The sequence below is a fragment of the Sebastes umbrosus genome, chromosome 20 (genome assembly GCF_015220745.1).
Source record: "Sebastes umbrosus isolate fSebUmb1 chromosome 20, fSebUmb1.pri, whole genome shotgun sequence".
NCBI classification, from domain to species: Eukaryota; Metazoa; Chordata; class Actinopteri; order Perciformes; family Sebastidae; genus Sebastes; species Sebastes umbrosus.
This window is the reverse complement of record NC_051288.1, coordinates 25,107,587-25,129,494: the sequence shown is the minus strand read 5'-3', so window position 1 is coordinate 25,129,494 and position 21,908 is coordinate 25,107,587. Positions and strand designations below refer to the sequence as shown.

At 39.1% G+C, this 21,908-nt stretch overlaps 1 protein-coding gene across 10 annotated transcripts in view; it reads left to right on the top strand.

Moving 5' to 3' along the window:
- LOC119478996 (formin-like protein 1) overlaps nucleotides 1-21,908 on the top strand; it is a 66,074-nt gene that overhangs the window by 34,903 nt on the left and 9,263 nt on the right. For 7 of the 10 annotated variants that reach the window (XM_037754140.1, XM_037754136.1, XM_037754137.1 and 4 more), the window contains 11 exons: nucleotides 8,214-8,297; nucleotides 8,935-9,018; nucleotides 10,741-10,814; nucleotides 12,022-12,105; nucleotides 12,269-12,412; nucleotides 15,245-15,353; nucleotides 15,758-15,834; nucleotides 16,023-16,116; nucleotides 20,680-20,754; nucleotides 21,480-21,590; nucleotides 21,723-21,872. In XM_037754140.1, coding sequence (XP_037610068.1) covers nucleotides 8,214-8,297; nucleotides 8,935-9,018; nucleotides 10,741-10,814; nucleotides 12,022-12,105; nucleotides 12,269-12,412; nucleotides 15,245-15,353; nucleotides 15,758-15,834; nucleotides 16,023-16,116; nucleotides 20,680-20,754; nucleotides 21,480-21,590; nucleotides 21,723-21,872 — 1,086 coding nt within the window. The remainder of the gene's footprint in view (nucleotides 1-8,213; nucleotides 8,298-8,934; nucleotides 9,019-10,740; nucleotides 10,815-12,021; nucleotides 12,106-12,268; nucleotides 12,413-15,244; nucleotides 15,354-15,757; nucleotides 15,835-16,022; nucleotides 16,117-20,679; nucleotides 20,755-21,479; nucleotides 21,591-21,722; nucleotides 21,873-21,908) is intronic. The other 3 variants (XM_037754138.1, XM_037754135.1, XM_037754134.1) reach the window with 1 other exon arrangement.

Genomic DNA, 21,908 nt, shown 5'->3' with positions numbered 1-21,908 from the left:
TGACAGCTGATCTGTGATTTGGTTTGAGCCTGAAACATAAACAGACCTGAGGTTTCCTGTGAGTGGACCAACCTTCCTTCTTACCCTCCTGAAGGTGAATGGCAATCAACTAAATCCCTGATAAATGCTGCTCCCGTCCGCTGAGGCTCTTCAATCAATCAATGTGTGAGCATAAAACACTCCCAGTTAGAGCAAAACCAGAACTCTAATGATCTCTGCTCAAGAGCCAATGTTTTGTTTTTTTTCAATATGAAATCTCTGAACTGTACTCTGTGAAAGTCTGAAATTTTCGAATTATTTAAATGTTTTCAGACGTTTCATTCAACCGTTCAATTATATTTTCAATAATTTTTATATTTCCACACATTCTGCCCTAAAAATAAAAAGCATGTGTGTGTCATGTGGAGCTGAAATTCGCTACAGCACATGGCCAAAAGTATATGGACACCTGAACATTACCTTCACATGTGAACATCTTATTCAAAAACTGTTCATGTTGGTGATCAGGTCTGGGTCCAGTCGGTGTTGGATGAGGTTGAGGTCAGGACTCTGTGCAAACCAGGAAAGTTCTTCCTCACCAAACTGGGAAAATCATTTCTTTATGGTGCTGACTTTGTGTTGAAATAGGAAAGAGACAAACACAAACTGTTGGTACAAAGTTTGAAGCTCACTATTGTCTAAATAAATATCTTTGTATGTTGTAACATTGAGATTTCTCTCGATTGGGACTAAGAGGTTTAGACTAGAGCTGTCTAAGTTAACCTGATAATAACGCAAATTTGTTTTAACGCCACTAATTTCTTTAACGCATTAACGTAACCTGCAATTTTAGGATGTAGTGGGCTCAGTTTTACAGCTAGAGTGAAGATACTGGCATCATATGAAACTAAAAACCTAAAGAGTACATCGGTACCAACCATGTCATACTAGCATGTCCGGACAGAGGTTAAATAACGCTCCAAACTTTCGCTACATTTTGGCGAAGAAAAACTGTAATGGCTTTTTTCAAAGGGGTCCCTTGACCTCTGACCTTCAGATATGTGAATGCAAATGGGTTCTATGGGTACCCACGAGTCTCCCCTTTACAGACATGCCCACTTTATGATAATCACATGCAGTTTGGGGCAAATCATAGTCAAGTCAGCACACTGACACACTGACAGCTGTTGTTGCCTGTTGGGCTGCAGTTTGCCATGTTATGATTGGAGCATATTGTTTTATGCTGAATGCAGTACCTGTGAGGGTTTCTGGATCAATATCTGTCATTGTTTTGTGTTGTTAATTGATTTACAATAATAAATACATACATACATTTGCATAAAGCAGCATATTTGTCCACTCCCATGTTGATAAGAGGATTAAATACTTATAATACATGTCTGATTCTAGTTTGAAACACAGCTGTTTGTTTAGTGGAAGGTTTACGATATCTCCTCATCTAATACAGATAATGCTTCTATTCTTGTCTCTTGTTTTGCATGGAGAAAGGTGTTTGCATAATGTTTATAATTTCAGTGCACACAGTTTGTGCAGACAGTAAATTCAGTATGTGTTGCAGTGGAATGATGTGTTTGTGTGTGTGTGTGTGTGTGTGTGTGTGTGTAGGCTGTGGTGGGTCGTGGGATGACCACTGCAATGAATTAATGTGACAACAGCATACGTCTTGTGCCAACTGCTGCAGGTTTTTCTTGCTTGTAGCTGCAGTCGTGTGTGAATGTGTTCAGTCTTTCATGTGCAAAAAAATAAAGCAAACAGGCGTCACTCTGCAGCACTTTAACTGTATCCTGCTGCATCTAAAGTTATTCCTCCTCCCTACCCGGTGCCGAACACATTCCCACTGTGCTTTTTGCTACATCACCATTGTATCACCACCAAATATAGATCATCTCCTCCACCGACCGCCTTCTGCTGAGTCTGCATAGCAAATCTCCTGAGCTAAATGGAGAAGATACTCGGTCTGCATATTAAACCGGCCGGCTGTGGGCTGCAAACTGTCACTGGTCTCATTCTGCAGAGGCTCGAAGAGGGACGGAAAGTGTCCAACTTCCCCTCAGAGGTGTGGATTCGGAGGGAGGAGGATGTGCGTGCCATGCTCACATGTACATTTGCATGTGAGCATGTGTTAAAAGCCAGTGGGGTTCTTTGTGAGCAGCTTTTATTGATGCTTTATTCATTCTGTGATGGATGTCTGATGCCACTGTAGTGTTTTCAGACTGAATCAATATGAAAGCAACAGAAATCTGCACAGCGCCGCTGGATGTGACTCCGATGAAGGATGCCAGTGTTCGAACGCTGGTTTGAGTTACATCCAAATTTTTACGTGGAGCACTTTTCCCCCCAGTGTTTTACATAACACTTTGCATATTTCCCAACTGGGAATGCGGCAGTGGGTGGAATTGTAAATGTACATCTGTGGATTTGTGTACTGTATTTACAGGCACAGAGAGGAGGCCCAACACTTACTCACTTATAAGCAGATCTGCACTTTTAGCTGGTTAGGTTTATTATAAGTTTCAAACTGAGAGCAGAATGAACAGAATTTAAGTGACATTATCTCTACAAAATGACCTTAAAGCTGTATCTTGACTGGTTTCTCCCAGTTTGATGTGAACTTGACTGGCCTGCACAGAGCCCTGACCTCAACCCCGTCCAACACCTTTGGGATGATGATAACAACGTTTGTGTCCCGTGTTCACAACGTTCAGTGTCATTTTCACTCTACAAACATAGCAGTTTTAAGCTCAACCATGTAGTTATTTCCTGAACTAAAAGGAAAAAAATCGATTCACATATGTATCGCAATTTTTTTAAATCGATTTTTTAATGCCAGATCGATATATGTGCTTCATTTGAGTCTACGTGGAGGTAGAAGGAAGTTACTGCTTTTATTGTTGTAGTCTGAGTAACATGACGTCATATCTGTTCCGTATCCGTCAACCAAAACAAACCACAGCGAGCCAAAACGAGAGAGTAGAAAACGGTGGAGGGTCTGCGTGGATACGACCTGCACCCCCACATGTTAAATCCAGCGTGGTAAACACTACACATCCAGTAAAGGATGGAAACACTTTGGGTTTCACACATTGACAGGAAAAGCAGAGCTAGACATCACGGCTAAAGCTGCATGCTAACTCTGTCACGGACAGGAAACGTTATCGTATCGCGGTAACGTTGCGGTTGAGCCGGCCATCACTCTCATCTCCGTGGTCAAATGGGCCGACGCTACGACTGTAGAGCACCCAGATACTGACATTTATGTTAAATGCATTCAAACGGCCCCGACGGAGCTGACCATGGATGGATAAAGAGAACTGAGCCGTGATAGTATCGGGAGATAGGTGTATCGTCCCAGCCCTAATTGTTATGTTGTACGTTATTATTTGAACACAAACCATGATCTTTTTTCTAACCAATCATTTCACAACGTTAACCACATGGCATTACGTTTCTGCAAGTGTGATACGAGGCTGATATGAAACGTATTTCGTTGGTTCAGAAACGTTAACATTCAACGTATCCGTCGTTTGCGGAAACGTCAAATGCCAGAAAATGTTTTGGCATTTGACGTTTCCGCAAACTCTTTCTGGGTTGACTTTTGTGCATGTGGTGTTTCTGCATCTTTTTAATAAGACAATGGTAAGCTCGCTCGTTCTCCATCACTAAGCAACCTGGCATTTTATAAATGAATATTACACTGCATTTAGCAATGGTGGCAAATCATAACCACTCTAAGCTATTTCCTGTCAAATAAATGTATTGATTGAGAAATGTGTTTTAATGTGATTAGATGCGATGCAGTTTAATCAGATTCCACGTGAAACAGACCCAGCGTTGTACCGTGTGAGACGGAGACACAGGGAGAGGAACACTGATTTATTCAGCGGTGATTATTCAGCCGCTGCTGCAGACGCAGCTCGTTTCTGTTCACATGATGATTCCATTGATCCGTCCTTTTGGGACAGTCAGCATGTTGATGAAGGCAGAAATGCATCACTATGCATCGTTCAGCGACACATAAAGAAATGTCCCAGTTCAGTCTGCTGGATTCAACACATCGTCTTCCCGCTGCCAGGTTGAGTTTGTTGTTTTAACCTCTCGTGTGGTTCCTGTCCAGTCACTCAGCATGCATAGCTAATAGCAGGTGTAAAGATCACTGGTTTTACTCTTTAATGCCATTTAAACCAGCATAGTTGAAGCAGAGTTGGAGGGATTTGTAAGCCTTGATCACACTGAGGCCGTTATTGTGCAGGTTGTCATGGAGAGAGCGTGACAACACGCTTTCACACTTAACACAGTGTGTATAAAATGATCACACGGCCATCAGCATGCTAGAGATGAAAATTACACTCATTAAAATATTAAACTTGATGACTGTGTTCCCTCATATTTTACGTTTGTGACCCGACTACAGTAGAGTGGCTCAGTCCTTCTCAACAACACACCAGTGATTGATGTGATTATCTGATTAGATGCTGACGTGAACTCTTCCTGGTGATTTGTTTGTGTAATAGTTCATGTTAAAACATTTTCAGAGCAACACATGAAGCATGTCACGATACCAGAAATATAGTAGTCGATACCAATACCAGTGAAATTCCATGATTCTCGATACCGATTTGATACCACGATAAAAAACTAAAGTAAAAATTACAGGCGCAAGCGGAAGTTCGCGGGTTCAAGCCTTTTTTCACTCAACAGAAGGAAGCAGCTGAATTGCCAAAATCAAAGCCGCGAGCACTTCAAGTCACTTCAGCTGGTTTAATTCTGTATAAAGAAGCAGTGAGACCAATCAAACCCTTGTTTCATCATTACAATGTATGCAGCCTTTCAGTAATTGCTTACTCAAAGTCCTGCCAGTCATATTTCTTGACATTTTGGGGACATGTTTCAACAGCTTAATTAAAAATATCCAGTAAGTTTGGTGATGTTGGGACAAACTCTCTCTCTCTATTGATTTAGGGCCAAATTTGCGGCAGGCCCATGCACGTTCGGAGCTGGTGTCACCAGTTCCGAATGGAGTAATCTCTAAATAGTTTTATACTCGTGGTTCAAAATTGTTATAAAATGTATATTGTATGTTTTGTATTAATTGGACAAACAATTTCTGATGTATAATCTGATTCCTTCAAACAACTGGATTTATTCAAGTTTCTTGCCAAAAACTACATTTTACATGATTACATTTGAACACATCATGATGAAGTTAAAATTTAGCTTATACTCATTTTTACTGAATAGAGCCTGAACGCATCATAATGTAAATCGGTGGCACCTCCCATGTTGAAATCGGCAGGACTAAAGCTAGTTAACGTTAGCTGTTAGCAGCCGGTAAGCAGCAAAGAGTTAACTGCTAACAGCTAACGTTAACTAGCTTTAGTCCTGCCGATTACAGCGTGGATTTGTTGTTCACAATGTAGCATCATCAGGGAAAAAGTAGTGTGCGTTCCCTGGACGTTTACTGCGTCCCAAAACACATTTTCTATCGTCCCGACGCTGTTAGTCTTGAGCCCTAATCCCCGGTACCTATGATACCTGCAGAACTGTAGAAAGAGAATTTTGGCATCGACTTGATACCGAAGTTTCGACATCCTTACATATTTTACAACATGTTATTATACGGCTTTGTTGAATACTCGATTTTGATTGGTCAAGCACGGCGTTCTACGGTCTGCTATTTCTTTATAACAGACCGTTGCTATGGGCGCAGTTCTGATGTCGAACTCTGGCGGACCGTTTTTTCTGTCAAATGATTGATTTGTTAAGTAAGTAGCTGTGTAATAAGCGGGATAAATGTGGCCATATTCTCGTAGACGTGGTTAAAATCTGCTGATAGTTGGTGGGTTGTTGGGTCACTGATAGTCAAATCTGGTCGAGCCACATCCACACAGTCCTGATGAAACAGATTAGCTGAGTTTTTGAGTGTTAATCTTTTCATAAATAAAACCTTAAGATATTTTTCAAAAGATGACAGTCCCTCATGATTATTTAATATTATAGAGGAATACTGTAGGGGCTTTAAATCTTCTCTCTAAAAGTAAACTAAGGTTGTTTTTCTGAGTGATCCAGCAGGTCAAATATATAACCAGCACGTATTGATCATCAGGCCTGATTTATCAGATTCACATCCAGCCTTACATCACCATTGATTTACTGCACTATGTGGGATTTGCTGTGCCCCTGTTTTTCAGCACTGCACGCATGATGTCTACACAGTAACTTTCCATGTGTTTTAGTATTTAGACGGCCTCAGCTTTTAGCTCAGGAATGAATAAAATAAGTGTCTCTAAAACCCCCCAACAATGTATAATGATTGTATAATTATATGACCCTGATGTGGTTCAGCTGGGGCTTATCTCTGCGCTCTGAGGCCCGGAGGTAAAATCACTGCTGGACATTCGTCAGCAGACTGAGTCAGTGTCGATGACTCCTCGCTCTCACTGACCTTGTGATGGAGTCGCTCAGCTTCAGCTAAGACGAGAGCAGGAGGTGCGACGGCAGACAACGAGCAGAAACAGATAAGATATGAGGAGGATATGTAGCGTTTAAGCATCCTCGAGTGGGTGTCTCCTGTCGATTAGCCCAGTTTCATGTGCGGGTTATTATCGGTTTATTTCTGAGTGCTGGAGTCTGTTTGTTATTTGGGTCACCACAACGCGTGTGTTGATTTGTGTGTGGTGATAATCTTTTTATCAGGACTTCTCAGAAGTAAACTTGTTGTCGTTGACCACATCAGCTGACGAGAGTTTAGGATGAGCCGTTTGCTGGCGTGCGTTCTTATCAAAGTTCAGGATCAACTTGTGTTTTTTAAAAACAAACTCTGACTTTAGAGATAAAGCACTCAAAGCAACATTTCTAATTTGTAGCTTATTATTCTTAAAAGTATAATATGTTTGTCGGTTGCTGTTTGTAAACACACAGCATTCAAAGTTGAGAGAGAGAGAGAAGCAGTGGTCGAGCAAACTATAGAGTGAATGAAGAGAGGGAGCGGCGTTAGTGAGAACAAAGCAGTGAATCGGAGAAATAAAACGTAATTTTCTGATTGTTTCACGGCGTTTTATATTCTAAAACACGACTAAACAGACCCACAACTCCGCACGACCCTGCAGGAAGGTGGATCATGGGTGGATTTTAACATGGAGGTGTCTATGGGGATTGACTTGCTTTTGGAGCATCTAGTGTCCGTTCAAGGCACTTGGCTTCATTTCTCAGCACTGGAGGTTGCTGCTTGGTGGCTCAGCACACCAGCTAAAGGGGGATTTTTGCCTCGGTATCAGATGCCAAGGGGTGTGACCAAGGGGTGTGACCAAGGGGGTGTGACGAAGGGGTGTGACGAAGTGGCGGTATTTGATGACCTGAACACACTCTGCGAGCTGTTATTAGCTATTACATCCCCACGTGGGCAACTACCACAGAAGAGGTTTTGTGTACTTTGTGATTTTTTTTTTTTTAAATTTGTTTATTTTATTTTATTTATTTGATTTACCTTTTATTTGTTGTATTTATTTATTTACTTTATTTTTTTAATTACTTAATTCATTTATTTAAATTTTTGTATTTATTTTATTTATTCATTTACTTTTAATTAATTTTTTTTTTCGCATTTTTTTTTTGTTGAAATTATACATTTATGTTCACACACATAACATGACGTTACCAAGAAGGAAAGGAAAAATAAATAAATAAAAAGAAAGGCAGAAAGGCTGTTTGTTGACGCCAAGAAATGTCCCGAACTCAACAAAATACAAAGAAAAAAAAAAATTACAGGGTGATATAAGTGATGATTGAGAGGGATTATTTTTGTTTCCGTCACTACATTGTTTTTTAGTAACATCCTGCATCTATCTCGTAATGTGCTACCACTGAAGATAAGTGACACCGCGGTGCAGCAATAGCAACACAACTTTTATTGTGTTGTGACAACAGACTTGCAGAGTTAACGAAGCGCTGATAATTACCAGTCACTTCTGACTCGTAGAGTGATTCAGCAGTAGTGACTCAAACAGTTCGGTAATGATAATTCACACTGGAGCCGTGATGCATTATTGAAGGAGGCTCCATAGTGGTGTATAGGGGCCCCTGAGGAGGCCCCTCTGTTTGTTGTCATATTGTCTCTAAAGTTAAAATGCCCATCCGGAGAAATAACGGCCATTTATCTGATTTATTATCTGAATCTGAAAGACAGATTTTACCTTTTTTTACTCCTCTGTTTTCAGAACACGATGAATCTTCCTCCAGACAAGGTGAAGATCCTCAGTCAGTACGACAACGAGAAGAAGTGGGACCTGATCTGTGACCAGGTGGGTCTGCTCTCTGGATTCACCGCCCTCATGCATATCATCTCTCTGGTTACTTTAAATAAATAAGCCATTTAACGGCGCATCATGTTTTTATGTGCGGTGGACGTACAGTATAATCAGAGTAGGCCAATCAATACTGTTTACTGACACAATGTGAATACCAAACATCAGAAACCACCACAATCCTCACAAACACACACAGGAGGAAGCTCATTAATATTGTACGTCACCGTAGTAACCACAGGGAGGTCCATAACAACCTGCTGCATGATGGGAGAGTGACACAGGACACCTGTCAATATCATACGGTGGCTCTCTCGGCTCATCTTAATTAGTTATAATTACACAAATATGGAAGTCAAAATGTGATACATTTTTGACTAAATAGATAGTTTGGTTAAAAGGCCGGTAACAGCTGGACTGTGTGTGAATATAAACTGCTTCACCATCAGTAGAATAATCTCTAGAAGCTTGTTGAGATCAAACTCATTTACATAAGAGACGCTGTGTAATCAAACTGCCGGTGTGAAACTCCGGCTGAGCTCTGCCCTCTGGGCCCCCCCGCCCTCCTCACTGCAGCACCGCAATCAAATATAATTAAAGATCTGCGTTTGTGTGTGTGTTTCTGCATCTTCAGGAGCGGTTTCAAGTGAAGAATCCACCATCTGCTTATCTGGAGAAGCTGAAGAGTTATCTGGATCATGGAGGAGTCAGTCGGAAGGTAAAACCCAACGGACTCACATCTCACTTAAAAGTTCAGTTTCTGTTTGGTGTAAAAAACTCGCCAAAAGTCTTTTATCATCGTAATTCCTGAAAAATGTAGTTGATAAAATTCTTCACCTTTTTGTGGTAGAGAATGAAAACATACCAACGTTTCTCAGATCTGATCTTACTCAAATATTTGCAAGAGATTAAAAGCTGTTTCACACCAAGCACGGACTCATGTCCAAAACAATCGTGCAGGAATTTATAAAAACTGTCTTTGTGGGTTCTTATGAATGCTTACACACCGCGGTGGAATATTCCTGCTGGGGAGAAAATATTCAGACGGTTCAATTTCAGTGGATTTCCGCCTGCGGAGATGTATGTTTGACTCTGTCAGGTTATGTTGAAATTCTTTGATCGCTGTCATTGTGCATAATGCAGCCGATTCAACTGTTATCAGGCCATTAAATAGACATTATCAGTCACTATAAGCACCATAGATGTAGGTCAATAGGAGCCTACTACACCTACTATGTTGTAAAAGTGAAACTTAAAAGCAGCACGTTCTAACATGTAAAACTGAATGAAACGTCACGTTTTGAACACAAACAAAAAGGCTTGTTTAGGTTTAGGCAAAAATCTACAACTTACAATACTACAACTTCATTAGGTTTAGGCAACAAATGACAACTTCTTTAGGTTTAGGCAACAAAACTACAACGTCTTCAGGTTAAGGCAACAAATCTACAACTTCTTTAGGTTTAGGCAACAAAACTACAACTTCTTTAGGTTCAGACAACAAAACTACAACTTCTTTAGGTTTAGGCAATAAAACTACAACTTCTTTAGGTTTAGGCAACAAAACTACAACTTCTTTAGGTTTAGGCAACAAAACTACAACGTCTTCAGGTTAAGGCAACAAATCTACAACTTCTTTAGGTTTAGGCAATAAAACTTCAACTTCTTTAGGTTCAGACAACAAAACTACAACTTCTTTAGGTTTAGGCAATAAAACTACAACTTCTTTAGGTTTAGGCAACAAAACTACAACGTCTTCAGGTTAAGGCAACAAATCTACAACTTCTTTAGGTTTAGGCAATAAAACTTCAACTTCTTTAGGTTCAGACAACAAAACTACAACTTCTTTAGGTTTAGGCAATAAAACTACAACTTCTTTAGGTTTAGGCAACAAAACTACAACTTCTTTAGGTTTAGACAACAAAACTACAACGTCTTTAGGTTAAGGCAATAAAACTACAACTTCTTTAGGTTTAGGCAATAAAACTACAACTTCTTTAGGTTTAGGCAACAAAACTACAACTTACAAAACTACAACTTCTGTAGTCTGTCACTTGGATCATTCCTCATTTCAGACATCAATCCCACTCAGTTTCCCTCTTGTGTCTCTCTAACGTTCAAATATATATTATCAATTTTTAAAGTTGCTTTGCAGACGTTAAATTGTCCAGTAAAAAACTGATACAGTAAAAATGTTACAGTGAAAAATAAATGTGTGAACAGACGATTCGCCAAGACTTTATTTGAATCCATTTCTGAATGTGACTGATTGAAATCAGGAAAGGTTTTAATATACAGTATTTATTGTTTGTTTCACTGGCAGGGAGTTTTTCTTTTTATTGTGATTGATGATGAAGTCTTTGCTACAAATCAATACACAAAACTGCCCTGGCCCTTTACGTTTTTTGATTTCCTGACTTTACAACTTGTGTTCTATCAGTTTAAGAGACGTGTCCAGGAATCCACTCAGATCCTGAGAGAGTTGGAGATTTCTCTGAGGACCAATTACATCGGGTGAGTCTCACTGCAATCCTCACAGACTCGGAGTTCAAAACACAGTTAAAGGAAACACGCTGAGTTTAGTTTTACACAAATTAAAAGTTGAGCCAATACATTTTGACAGAAGCTTAAAATAAAACTTTCTAGCATGGGAGACACTGAAGTAGATTATAATTATAAGGATGTTTGTCTGCGTGTGAAAACAATAAATTACAGTATCAAGTTCATTTAACCCTTTAAAAACGATTGTTGTTTTATCCTGTTTAAATTGGTCTAAAATAAAAACTATAATAGCTAGAGCATTCATTCTTTTTACAGCAGAAAGCTAAGGCTTCCGTCTTTTATATAAAATATGTTGTTCATGTTTCTACATTTAGAAATATTTGGGTTCAATACGTTTTGTGTGTTCATTTAGTAACGTCTAATGAAAAAACATCTAACATTTTCGTATTTTTTTTATAGTTGAGTCATAAATGACACAATGTCAATACTTTTATCATTATATTATTATAGTTTATTGACTTATGCTTACCATACACTAGGAGACTTTGAAAAGACTTGGTACCCCGTTTGCTGCTTCCTGTTTGGTGCTGGAGAGAGCGCTCCTATTGGTTGTTGACAATGTTCGCGTCACTGAACTTAGGATAAACTTGTTTGATTTTATCGGAACGTCAAGACGAGAAAAAGACTGACTTAAGACAGCTTGGATTGAGTTTTATAACCACCTTACACTAAACGATGGAGATCACGGGAGAGCAAAGCTCTTGTGATTTTTATTACGATATTGGAAACATGTCTGCGACAGTGAAATCATTTAAAATGTTGTTTGGTGTAAAGTTGGCTTAACGTAACCTTTTAGCTGAGCTTGTCCAGATTTTAGAGATATTAAGCAAGAAATGACATCACAACAAGCACAAATACCAATGTAGGCACTGGCAGACCATTTCTATTGCAGAGTCCAAAGGGTTAAAACCCTTTAAAGAGCTTCATGGATACATTAGTTTTGCCTTGCAATTTATTTTTTCACACATTAAATACAAATGTAACATGTAAAGTAGCTGATATCTGAATGTGTGCTTTGAAACTTTTCAATAGAACAAACTCAGAGACAAGAAGAAGCTATACTTGTGTCTGAAAGCTTGTGTTTTTCATGTTAGTTTGTCATTTTGAAATCTTAAAATGTGAGTGTTTGTGTCAGTTGAAATGTATTTTCTCATTGCAGTTGGGCTCAGGAGTTCCTAAACGAGGAGAACCAAGGCTTAGATGTTCTTGTGGACTATCTGTCCTTTGCCCACAGTGCTGTCACGTAGGTATCAGCTCGACTCACCGTTATCTGTTCCTGGAACAGTCACGTCTCAGCTATGTTCGCCTCTAATCTCCTTCACAGAGCCACAACTATATCAAACCATCTCATGAAAACCACCTCAGGCTACATTTATATGAGCTCTGGTTTCTGTGACTCCTCGCAGGTATGACGTGGACACTTTGGACAATGGCACGCTGCCCACGGACAAAAGCAAATCTGTGGACAAGTCAGTGGAAGATCTGAGCAGAAGTGCCAGCAACTCACCTACTCACAGTGCCTCCAAGGCCAGCAAGGCCTTCACAGTCAGGTACGGTCGGTGTGGGCCGGTGGTGGTGAGAGAGTCACGTTTGATGGGTTCATGTGAGGCTGGAGTTGATGTCCCAGCTGAGGTTACGTCCACTAATACTATGATCTACGTACACATGGGCGTTTTAGCACCGGCGTAAAGTGTGTACTTTTGGCGCCCATGCTCTGATCACACCCATCTTCAAACTCACTCACACTCCTGTAAAGTTTCGTGACTGCATCTTGCACAGTTATGATGCTATTTCGTTGACAAAATCTGTCCACAGACGGACAGGATAAAACAAATAAAAAAAGATAAATACAAAATTACATTAAAAATGAATTAATTGTGGAATGGATATTTTTGTGCGACTGCTGTCGGTTGGTAATATAATTTAAAATGTTTGTTGGAACCTGTAATTGCTCTGCACTCCCTGCCCCTTTTTTATTTTTTCTTTCTTTCTTTCTTTTTATTTATTTATTTATTTATTTATTTAAATATTTATTTTTATTTTTTATTTTTTATTTGTTTATTTAATTTAAAAAAGTAAAAAACATGTAATTAATTAAAAGACTAAATTAAAAGTAAATAAATAAATTTAAAAAAATTCAAAGTAAATAAATAAATAAAATAAATAATACAGAAATTAAAAAAAATTAATTAATTAATTAATAAAAAAATATAAATAAATAAAATAAAAGGTAAATCAAATAAATAAAAATAAATAAATTAATAAAAGGAAATAAACAAATTAAAAAAAATTAAAAAACACCTAGCAAAGTATTCAAAACCTGTTCTGTGGTAGTTGCCGCTACAGTAGGTTTCTCCGGGGACCACATTATCACATTATGACACACAAGGTGGAGACAATACCAGCGTCACTGTCTCGGCTGGTAAATATACGAACAGGGATGTCCACATAGTTTTGGAATTACAGTGTAGCTAAAAAAACAGAGGAGGTTATTCTAAGAGAAGAGTAATTACCGGCCACGACAGCGACGCTGGTGTTGTTTCACTTTGTGAGTCTGTGAGTGTGTCATCATCTACCACGGAGGAGGTTTAGAGTACGTTGTCAGGTGTACCACCTAGATATAGACAGATTTTGTCATCACGATAGCGTCACAACTGTGCAAGATGCATTCACCAAACTTTACAGGTGTGTATTTGAGAACAACATTAAGGTTGAGTTTGAAGATGGGTGTGGTCAGAGCAAGGCGGCCGGATGTAGGGGGGTGAGAAGGAGAAGGGTTTATACACTTTATACGGCATCACAGCTGGTGGGATCACATCACAAGATGGGCTGTAATTATAGTCTGTGAACCTTTTAAAAAGTAAATCTAATCTAATTTAGTGCAACGTATGACATACAGTATGTTAACCTACGTATGTACACATACTGTATCCACTGTAAACACAGAATGATGTGCACACACACACACACACACACACACACACACACACAGAAATCCTTCATCTGCTGCTCAGATTAAAGTCAGTGAACACAAACACTCGTCCCGATCTCCCTCGACAGATGACACACTTATAGAGTGGCTGTTTGCATAATTATGTCACACATACACACACACACACACACACTCACACAAATACACGTCATGTGATCAAACAAATTAAAATATATAACTGTACGTGTAGCATTTATTTAAGTAGGTTGAATTAATCTTTATTTGTAAGTTCTGAAAATAAAATGAAAAATATATATATATTTTTACAACACATTGAGATTTAATTTTCTTTTTATTGGTCACTTTAGTCTTTATTTCCTCTATACATACGTACACAAATAAAACACAAATATAGCAACAAAACTTACAACAGCTAGGATGAGGATACAGTTTACAATTAATGATGCCGTATACAGTTTACTATTAACTATTAATATTTACTAGTAACTATTTTCTAATTAAAACATTTTCTAATAACTTACATTATTGTCAAAAAAATTATATTATATATATTTATATAATTATATATATATTTATATATATATTATATTATTATATAATATTATATATTTATATAATATTTCCTGTATTATGTCTAACCCAAGATTTAATTTCCAAGGGTGTATTATTTATTTTATTATGGAATTTAAAAATACAATGCAATATATCAAGATACTAAACCTATAACCGAATATATTCTAAATAATATAAATATAATTAACAAATAATAGGACATAAAAAAATGAACACCAATAAGTAAATAATTAATTACATTTTAATGTAATTATTACATTTATAATTAAACAATAAGAAATTGTAAGATTTATATTTAAGATTGATAATATTGACACAGTTTCGTTGATTTATTGTTGTTGCATCACGTCAGCTTATCTTGTTTTCAGAGGTTTGATGTCTGAATGTTTTGTTTTGCAGATCTGTTTTAACTTCAGTCAGAAAATAATTGATCAATAAAAAGAATTGCACAGGGAATGACGTAACGCGACCACACACACTTCTGATCTGAGGCGACTGCATTCTTGTCATGCTATTGTGGCCTCTTGTTCAGACTGTATGTGTGTTTATTTATGACTTGTTTAAGTATGAATGTGAGAAATGTCTGAGCGACACTCAAACCTGTCATTAGACGAAGTGGGAGTTTCCAGTTTGACTCATTTTGATCTACAACCTGTGTCTTTTATCTTATTGTCATCTGTGAAGTGATGACTGATATATGGATTATGTTTGTCGTACGATGTAAGCACATACAATCATCACATCTGCCGTGTTGCTACAGACAGTTTGACATAAAAAGATCACGTGTGAGTGAACTACGTGGTTAAATATTTTAGTGTAGGCGTAGAGTCGTAACAGCGGCGTCTCTCACCTGCAGATTCAACTCTCTCCAAAACAGGAAAGCCCTGAGGAGCTCTCGGGTCGTGAGCCAGACAGACGACGTTCATCTCTGCATCATGTGTTTACGTGCCATCATGAACTATCAGGTATTCAAAAACTCCTGCTCAGTTTAAAAGAAGAAATCTTGACAGATGTCATGTCATGTTATGATTGACAGACATACTGTATATGGAAGCCCATTACTGCCAGGAAAAGAAAAAAATGGATGAAAAAAAAAAAGATATAAAGTCAAAATTTAGACTTTAAGACACAATTTTGACTTTCTTTATCAGGATTAAGATGTTAAAATATACTGTGTCAAGCAAAACTGAAGTTAAGTAAGAAAAAAAAGAAAGAAAAAAAAGTGAATTCCAAGTCAAGATTATGATTTTACGTTAAAAAAATTAACACCAATAAATAACAAGTAAATAATTAATTACATTTTAATGTAATTATTACATTTATAATTAAACAATAAGAAATTGTAATATGACTTTGTGTGTGTTGTCAGTCTGGGTTCAACCTGGTGATGAAGCATCCCTGCTGTGTCAACGAGATCACGCTCAGCCTCAACAACAGAAACCCGAGGTACCGAACACCAACTGTCTAAACTTTAATATGAATATGTTTCCTGTGAGTCGACTTTGATATCAGGACTTAACTCGATGTGTTGAGGAGAGTTGGGGTCGGACTGGAACACATACACATAAATACAATATATACAAGGAATACCCAAGATACCAAGACTAAACAAATCTAAAAACTGTGTTTGTCAGGACCAAGGCGCTGGTGCTGGAGCTGCTGGCGGCCGTGTGTTTGGTGAGAGGAGGCCATGACATCATCCTCTCCGCCTTCGACAACTTCAAAGAGGTATTACAACTTCTACTAAACTACATTCAGACATGTTGATCTGAAACAATTACAGAAATGGTGTTTACACCTGTGAGATGAGATACTGTTCGTTTTCATCCTGCTGGTCTAACTAAACACAAGCAACAGTTTTAACTCACACATACAGTACAAGGAATTAAGGTTTGATACCAGAGTTTCCACAACACCTATTTGGATACCTTACTTTGAGAAATAGAACCATGTTTTCTTCAGAACCTAAGCGGCTGTAATCAACATAATTGATTATACACTCATTTCTTTAACGCATTAACGCAACCTGTGATTTTTAAGTTGTAGTGGGCTCAGTTTTAACGCTACAGTGAAGATGCTGGTATCATATGAAACTAGAAAACCTAAAGAATCCATCGGTACCAACCATGTCATACTAGCTTGTCACGAACAAGGTTAAATAACACCATTTCAAAGGAGTCCCTTGACCTCCAGATATGTGAATGCGTGAGGGTTTTTGTCAAAAAGAAATTAGAAAAATGTCCAAAAAATATCCCAAAAAAGTCGGAAAAAAAGTCTGTAAAATGTAAAAAAAAAAAAAATCTGAAAAATGTCTGAAAATGTCCTAAAAATATCCGAAAAAAAGTCTGAAAAATGTTATAAAAAAAAACAAAAAAAAAAAAAACTGTCCAAAAAAATGTTTAAAAATGTTCGAAAAAAGTCTGAAAAATGTCCAAAAAAAAGTCTGGCGAGGAAAAACTGTCATGTCCATTTTCAAAGGGGTCCCTTGACCTCTGACCTCCAGATATGTGAATGTAAATGGGTTCTATGGGTACCCACGAGTCTCCCCTTAACAGACATGCCCACTTTATGATAATCACATGCAGTTTGGGGCAAGTCATAGTCAAGTCAGCACACTGACACACTGACAGCTGTTGTTGCCTGTTGGGCTGCAGTTTGCCATGTTATGATTGGAGCATATTGTTTTATGCTAAATGCAGTACCTGTGAGGGTTTCTGGATCAATATCTGTCATTGTTTTGTGTTGTTAACTGATTTACAATAATAAATATATACATACATTTGCATAAAGCAGCATATTAGTCCACTCCCATGTTGATAAGAGGATTAAATACTCTACAGATCTCCCTTTAAGGTACATTTTGAACACATAAAAATTTTTTAAATAATTTGCGATTAATCACGATTAAATATTTCAATTGATTGACAATATTTTTATAATGAAAATGCATGAAATGACAATATGACAACTTTGACTACGTTTACATGCACAACATATTGCCCTTATTCCATAAAAGACAATGTTCCTACTAAGCTGTTTACATGACTAATGAAAATGAATATTCCCTGTTTACATGCAGCCTTACTCAGATTAACGTGAAACGCCCCCATGACGGCGTTGTGATATTTGCGCATAATTAATGTGGATGAGGAAATAAGCAGTATTTGCTAATGAGTTCAAACGTCTTATTACATAACTGAGGAATCAAATAAATGTGTAAAATTGGCAATTTTTAAAAAATAAAAATCAGGAAGTATGGAAGTAAGAATGATGATTAAATAAGTAAACTAAATTATGGATCTTATTTGTTGTAGTTTGTGACACATTTCAGTCGATACCAAAAAAACTGTTGCGGTTTTTCAAACCATTTTGATATCCAGCTCTAACCAGGAAATCATCAATCCGATCTGAGATTTGAAGAACAGTTTTTATGTTATTGATTGGTTTGAAAATGATAAGAGCAGGTTGTGTTCCTCACATCCTCACATATATTATCTCTTCATCCTATAGGTTCACTATTTCCACGATGACCTATATCACCAGCGTGAGCAGGGATGACTCAACACACATTCAGACATTATTTTAAACCGGTCTTAAGCTTAACATAGAAGTGGTATTAGTGTCACAGCGCCCACATACCAGACGATCTTTAATGCACAGAAAAGCAGGTTAAGGGGAACCCCCGACCCACCTGCCCCCCCCGAACCCGTCAGCTGCTCCGTCCAGTTGTCCCGCCGCCAGACGAAACTGACTGAAGAGGCGTAAATATGTCAAACACTTGTTGCGCCCTCTAACCTCTCCTTGGCCCTCTCCAGTCTCTGCCTGAGAAAGCAGCAACTGTTGCCAGCAGATCGCCTCCCGCGGCTACAACAACAGACAGAACGGATAAACCTGAACTAGGAGCGTCTATTATTAGTAGATGTCAGGGATGTGAGAAAGCTGCCCTGCAACAAGCTCTACAGCAGGAATTTAAACGTCTGCTCTTGGATCCAGATCTTGTAATTTCCGTGCAATAGCCCAGAGCTGCCAGCATCAGCTGCCTTTTTAATTTCAGACACACTTAAAGCAGCAGTTTAATTAGATTGGATGGCTGCTATAGAGCTCTTTCACTTCACTCACTGTTATTTGAATTTAAGTGTGTGTAATTCTTAGTCAGATCGTTCATCCAGAGGGAGTACGTAAGACGGAAACAAATTGATTTTAATTTGCTGAATTGAATATAAACTCTGTTGAGGATATTTCCTGGTTTTATCATCCTTTAAAGCGGCTGTAACCAGACGCAGATGCATCGCTTATGGTCCGTGTCCACAGCCTCCGTCCTTTCCAGGCTTCCCATTCATTGTCTTTGTAAGCAGACGTGCAATGCATTCTGCTGGCGTAGCGGCGCGATTTGAGAGACGGGGCGTCATGTTGGCCGCTCCTCATTTGCATAACGTTGAGGGATAGGCTACTTTATGCAAAACACGTGCGTCTAACGCGACTCGCCGCCTCTGGAAACTTTTAAACTAAACATTGTCGATCTAATATAAAGACAGATTCAGCAACATGCACGAGCACCGCCGCATCGTAACTACTTCACCGCCACAGAGCGGAGAGAGGACCTCAACTCAACAACGCTGCCTCATGACAAGTAACCGCGGCAGTGCTACTGCAGGCCTGAGCTTTCTCTTCCATTCTCCAGGAAACGTGCGGCGGCGACGCGCTTTGAGTTCAGGCTGGTGCACGCCAAGGGTAGAGTACGAGCAGGGAGGCAGGGAGGCATCTGATTGGATCTTTCCAAGCGCGCCGCGAGGCAGTGATTGCTAGAGGTTTTTACAGGATTACAGCAGCTACAGATGACGGCTCTTTTCTGGTCCTTTTTCAGAGCTCATCAGTAATGGATCGCTGTCGAGGTGTAAAGACCATTTCAACCGATAGAACAAATAGTGTAGACTGGAGAACATCGTCAACCCTGCCTTTAAATACTTGCAAAGTGGGGAGTATTTTCTCATTTTAAGAACTTGAGTGCATCATGAACATAAAAGTTTCATTTTGACAATAAATATCGTCATATTTCCCAGCCCTACATGGGATTTATTGTTTTGTTTTTTGCTTTTTTTTACCGCGGTATCAAAGCATTTCACTGGAACTGGTATCGACTACTAGATTTCCCTAGTTCATAATGAAGGACACATGTCACCCAGTGAGACAGTGAGGTTCATTGATGTGTTTTAATGGAGGAAGAGGAGATATATCAGGCTCTGACACACACACAGTACTTGTTAGTAGAAACATTCACTGTTGGTTTTGTCTAAAGAATACCACCATCCTTTAATAAAGAAAACTAAAAGTAAGAAAATGAGGCGACAAGTCGTCACCTCGCCTGGTTGATTAGTGCGGCATCAGTTACCACAGCGGTGACTCGAGTATCACAGAGAGCGGCGCTTGTTTTGGTGCCGCAGCAACGCCGCCGTGTGTGTGTGGGCGAGAGCCAGCGGGAGGAAGATGGAGGCAGCGATAGATTGGTCGTAGAGTAGAGGCAGGCGGGCGCTGAGCCAGGAGCTGGCTTATGTGTCCCTCAGTAGCAGAACGTGGGCTTTGTTTTGGGTTGTGCAGGCTGTCAGGTTGGCGTGCTGCATTATTTAACGGACATGAGTGGGCAAAAAGAAGAAAAGGGGTAGGAGGCGGAGTAGAAGGCCGCAAAGACGAGGAGAGGCAGGGAGAATCTGCTGAGCTGTTAGTTAACGAAACACAATTATCATTTAACCACATTGTTCTCTGTTTTTATTAACCACATGATGCTGAAGCTGGTTGATGTCGAGGGTTTAACTGCAGAACGGAGAGAGCACACTCGACTGTGTGTCACATAGCAATTATCCTGCAGCACTGGTTTTATTATTACCATTATTCCTGTTTGTCCCTGAACTGGACTGAACCTGAAACTAGACTCACAACAGCCAAATGATCCTCCTCTACCGTTCAATTAGATAGATAGATAGATAGATAGATAGATAGATAGATAGATAGATAGAGATAGAGAGAGATATAGATAGATGCATTGCTGTAATATAGTTTTGGACTTGTTATTGTGAGCACACTGCCCCCATGTGTGTACATAAGGAGAAGGCATAATACAAGTTGTATTTATCTAATCCATCATCACAAGCAAGTCTCAAAGGATTTCACCCAGATTTAACGCATTAACAATTAATCACAAAACACAACAGGAAGAAAATAAGATCATTAATAATAATCCTCTTCTTCAGTCTGCCTGCTGTGATCTGACATTAACTCCTTTTGCTGTGTTTTCAGGTGTGTGGAGAGAAGAGTCGGTTTGAGAAGCTCATGGAGTATTTCGGCCACGAGGAGAGCAACATCGACTTCATGGTAAAGCTGGAGAGCGATAAGAATCTCATCCAATAAGACTGCATGTGATTTAATGTGAAGTAATACTATACGCAAAGAGAGGAGTTTAATAGTGTCATACTGATGCTGGTAATCACCAGTTAAAGGATGACTCAGTTTTGTTAAAGAAAAAAAACAGTGTACCAGACCTCTGTAGCCCGCTCCTCATCTCCGCTTCAGGCTACTGTCGGTTGCATTGTGGGTAATGTAGGCACCAGGTTTTGACGAGGAAGAAGAGTGTGTGGGTTCTCTGGTTCTACTGCATCCATTTTGATGCTTTTTTTCTCTAAACTGTAAATCGATGTTATACGTATGGATGGATTAATGAACGGGCCTGCTGGGCACAGGCCCAGCGGTCCAAAGTGCCAGAGCCCCCCCTAGTCTTCACCTATGAAATGTCACACAAAGAGACACGTACCAAGCAGGAAGAGAATCAAAGTGACCACAAAGACACTTAAAACAACTACAAAGAGACACTAAATACTACAAAGAGACAAATGACTACAAAGAGACACAAAATTACCACAAAGACACTTAAAACAACTACAAAGAGATACAAAATACTACAAAGAGACACAAAAACTAAAGAGACACAAAACACTACAAAGAGACACAAAACACTACAAAGAGACACACAACAACTACAGAGAGACACAAACAGACTGCATGTAAACATCAACTCCGTCTTTCCTCTGTCTGTCCACCAGGTGGCCTGTATGCAGTTCATCAACATCGTGGTCCACTCAGTGGAAAACATGAACTTCAGGGTCCACCTCCAGTACGAGTTCACCCGTCACGGGCTGGACGACTACCTCGAGGCAAGTTTGACCTTTGACCCTTTAAATGACAACCTTGAAATGCGGACATTTTATTTATCGTGTAGTTTAAACTCAGAAGAATCCATCGTACACATGTTGATTATTGTTTAAATGTCCCGTGTTTGTTTGCAGAGGTTAAAGTTCACGGAGAGCGACCGACTGCTGGTGCAGATTCAGGCCTATCTGGACAACGTGTTCGATGTGGGAGCTCTGCTGGAGGACGCAGAGACCAAGAACGCTCTGCTGGAGCACATGGAGGAGCTGCAGGAGCACAACACACAGGTAGATACACCACAAACACACAAACACACACACACA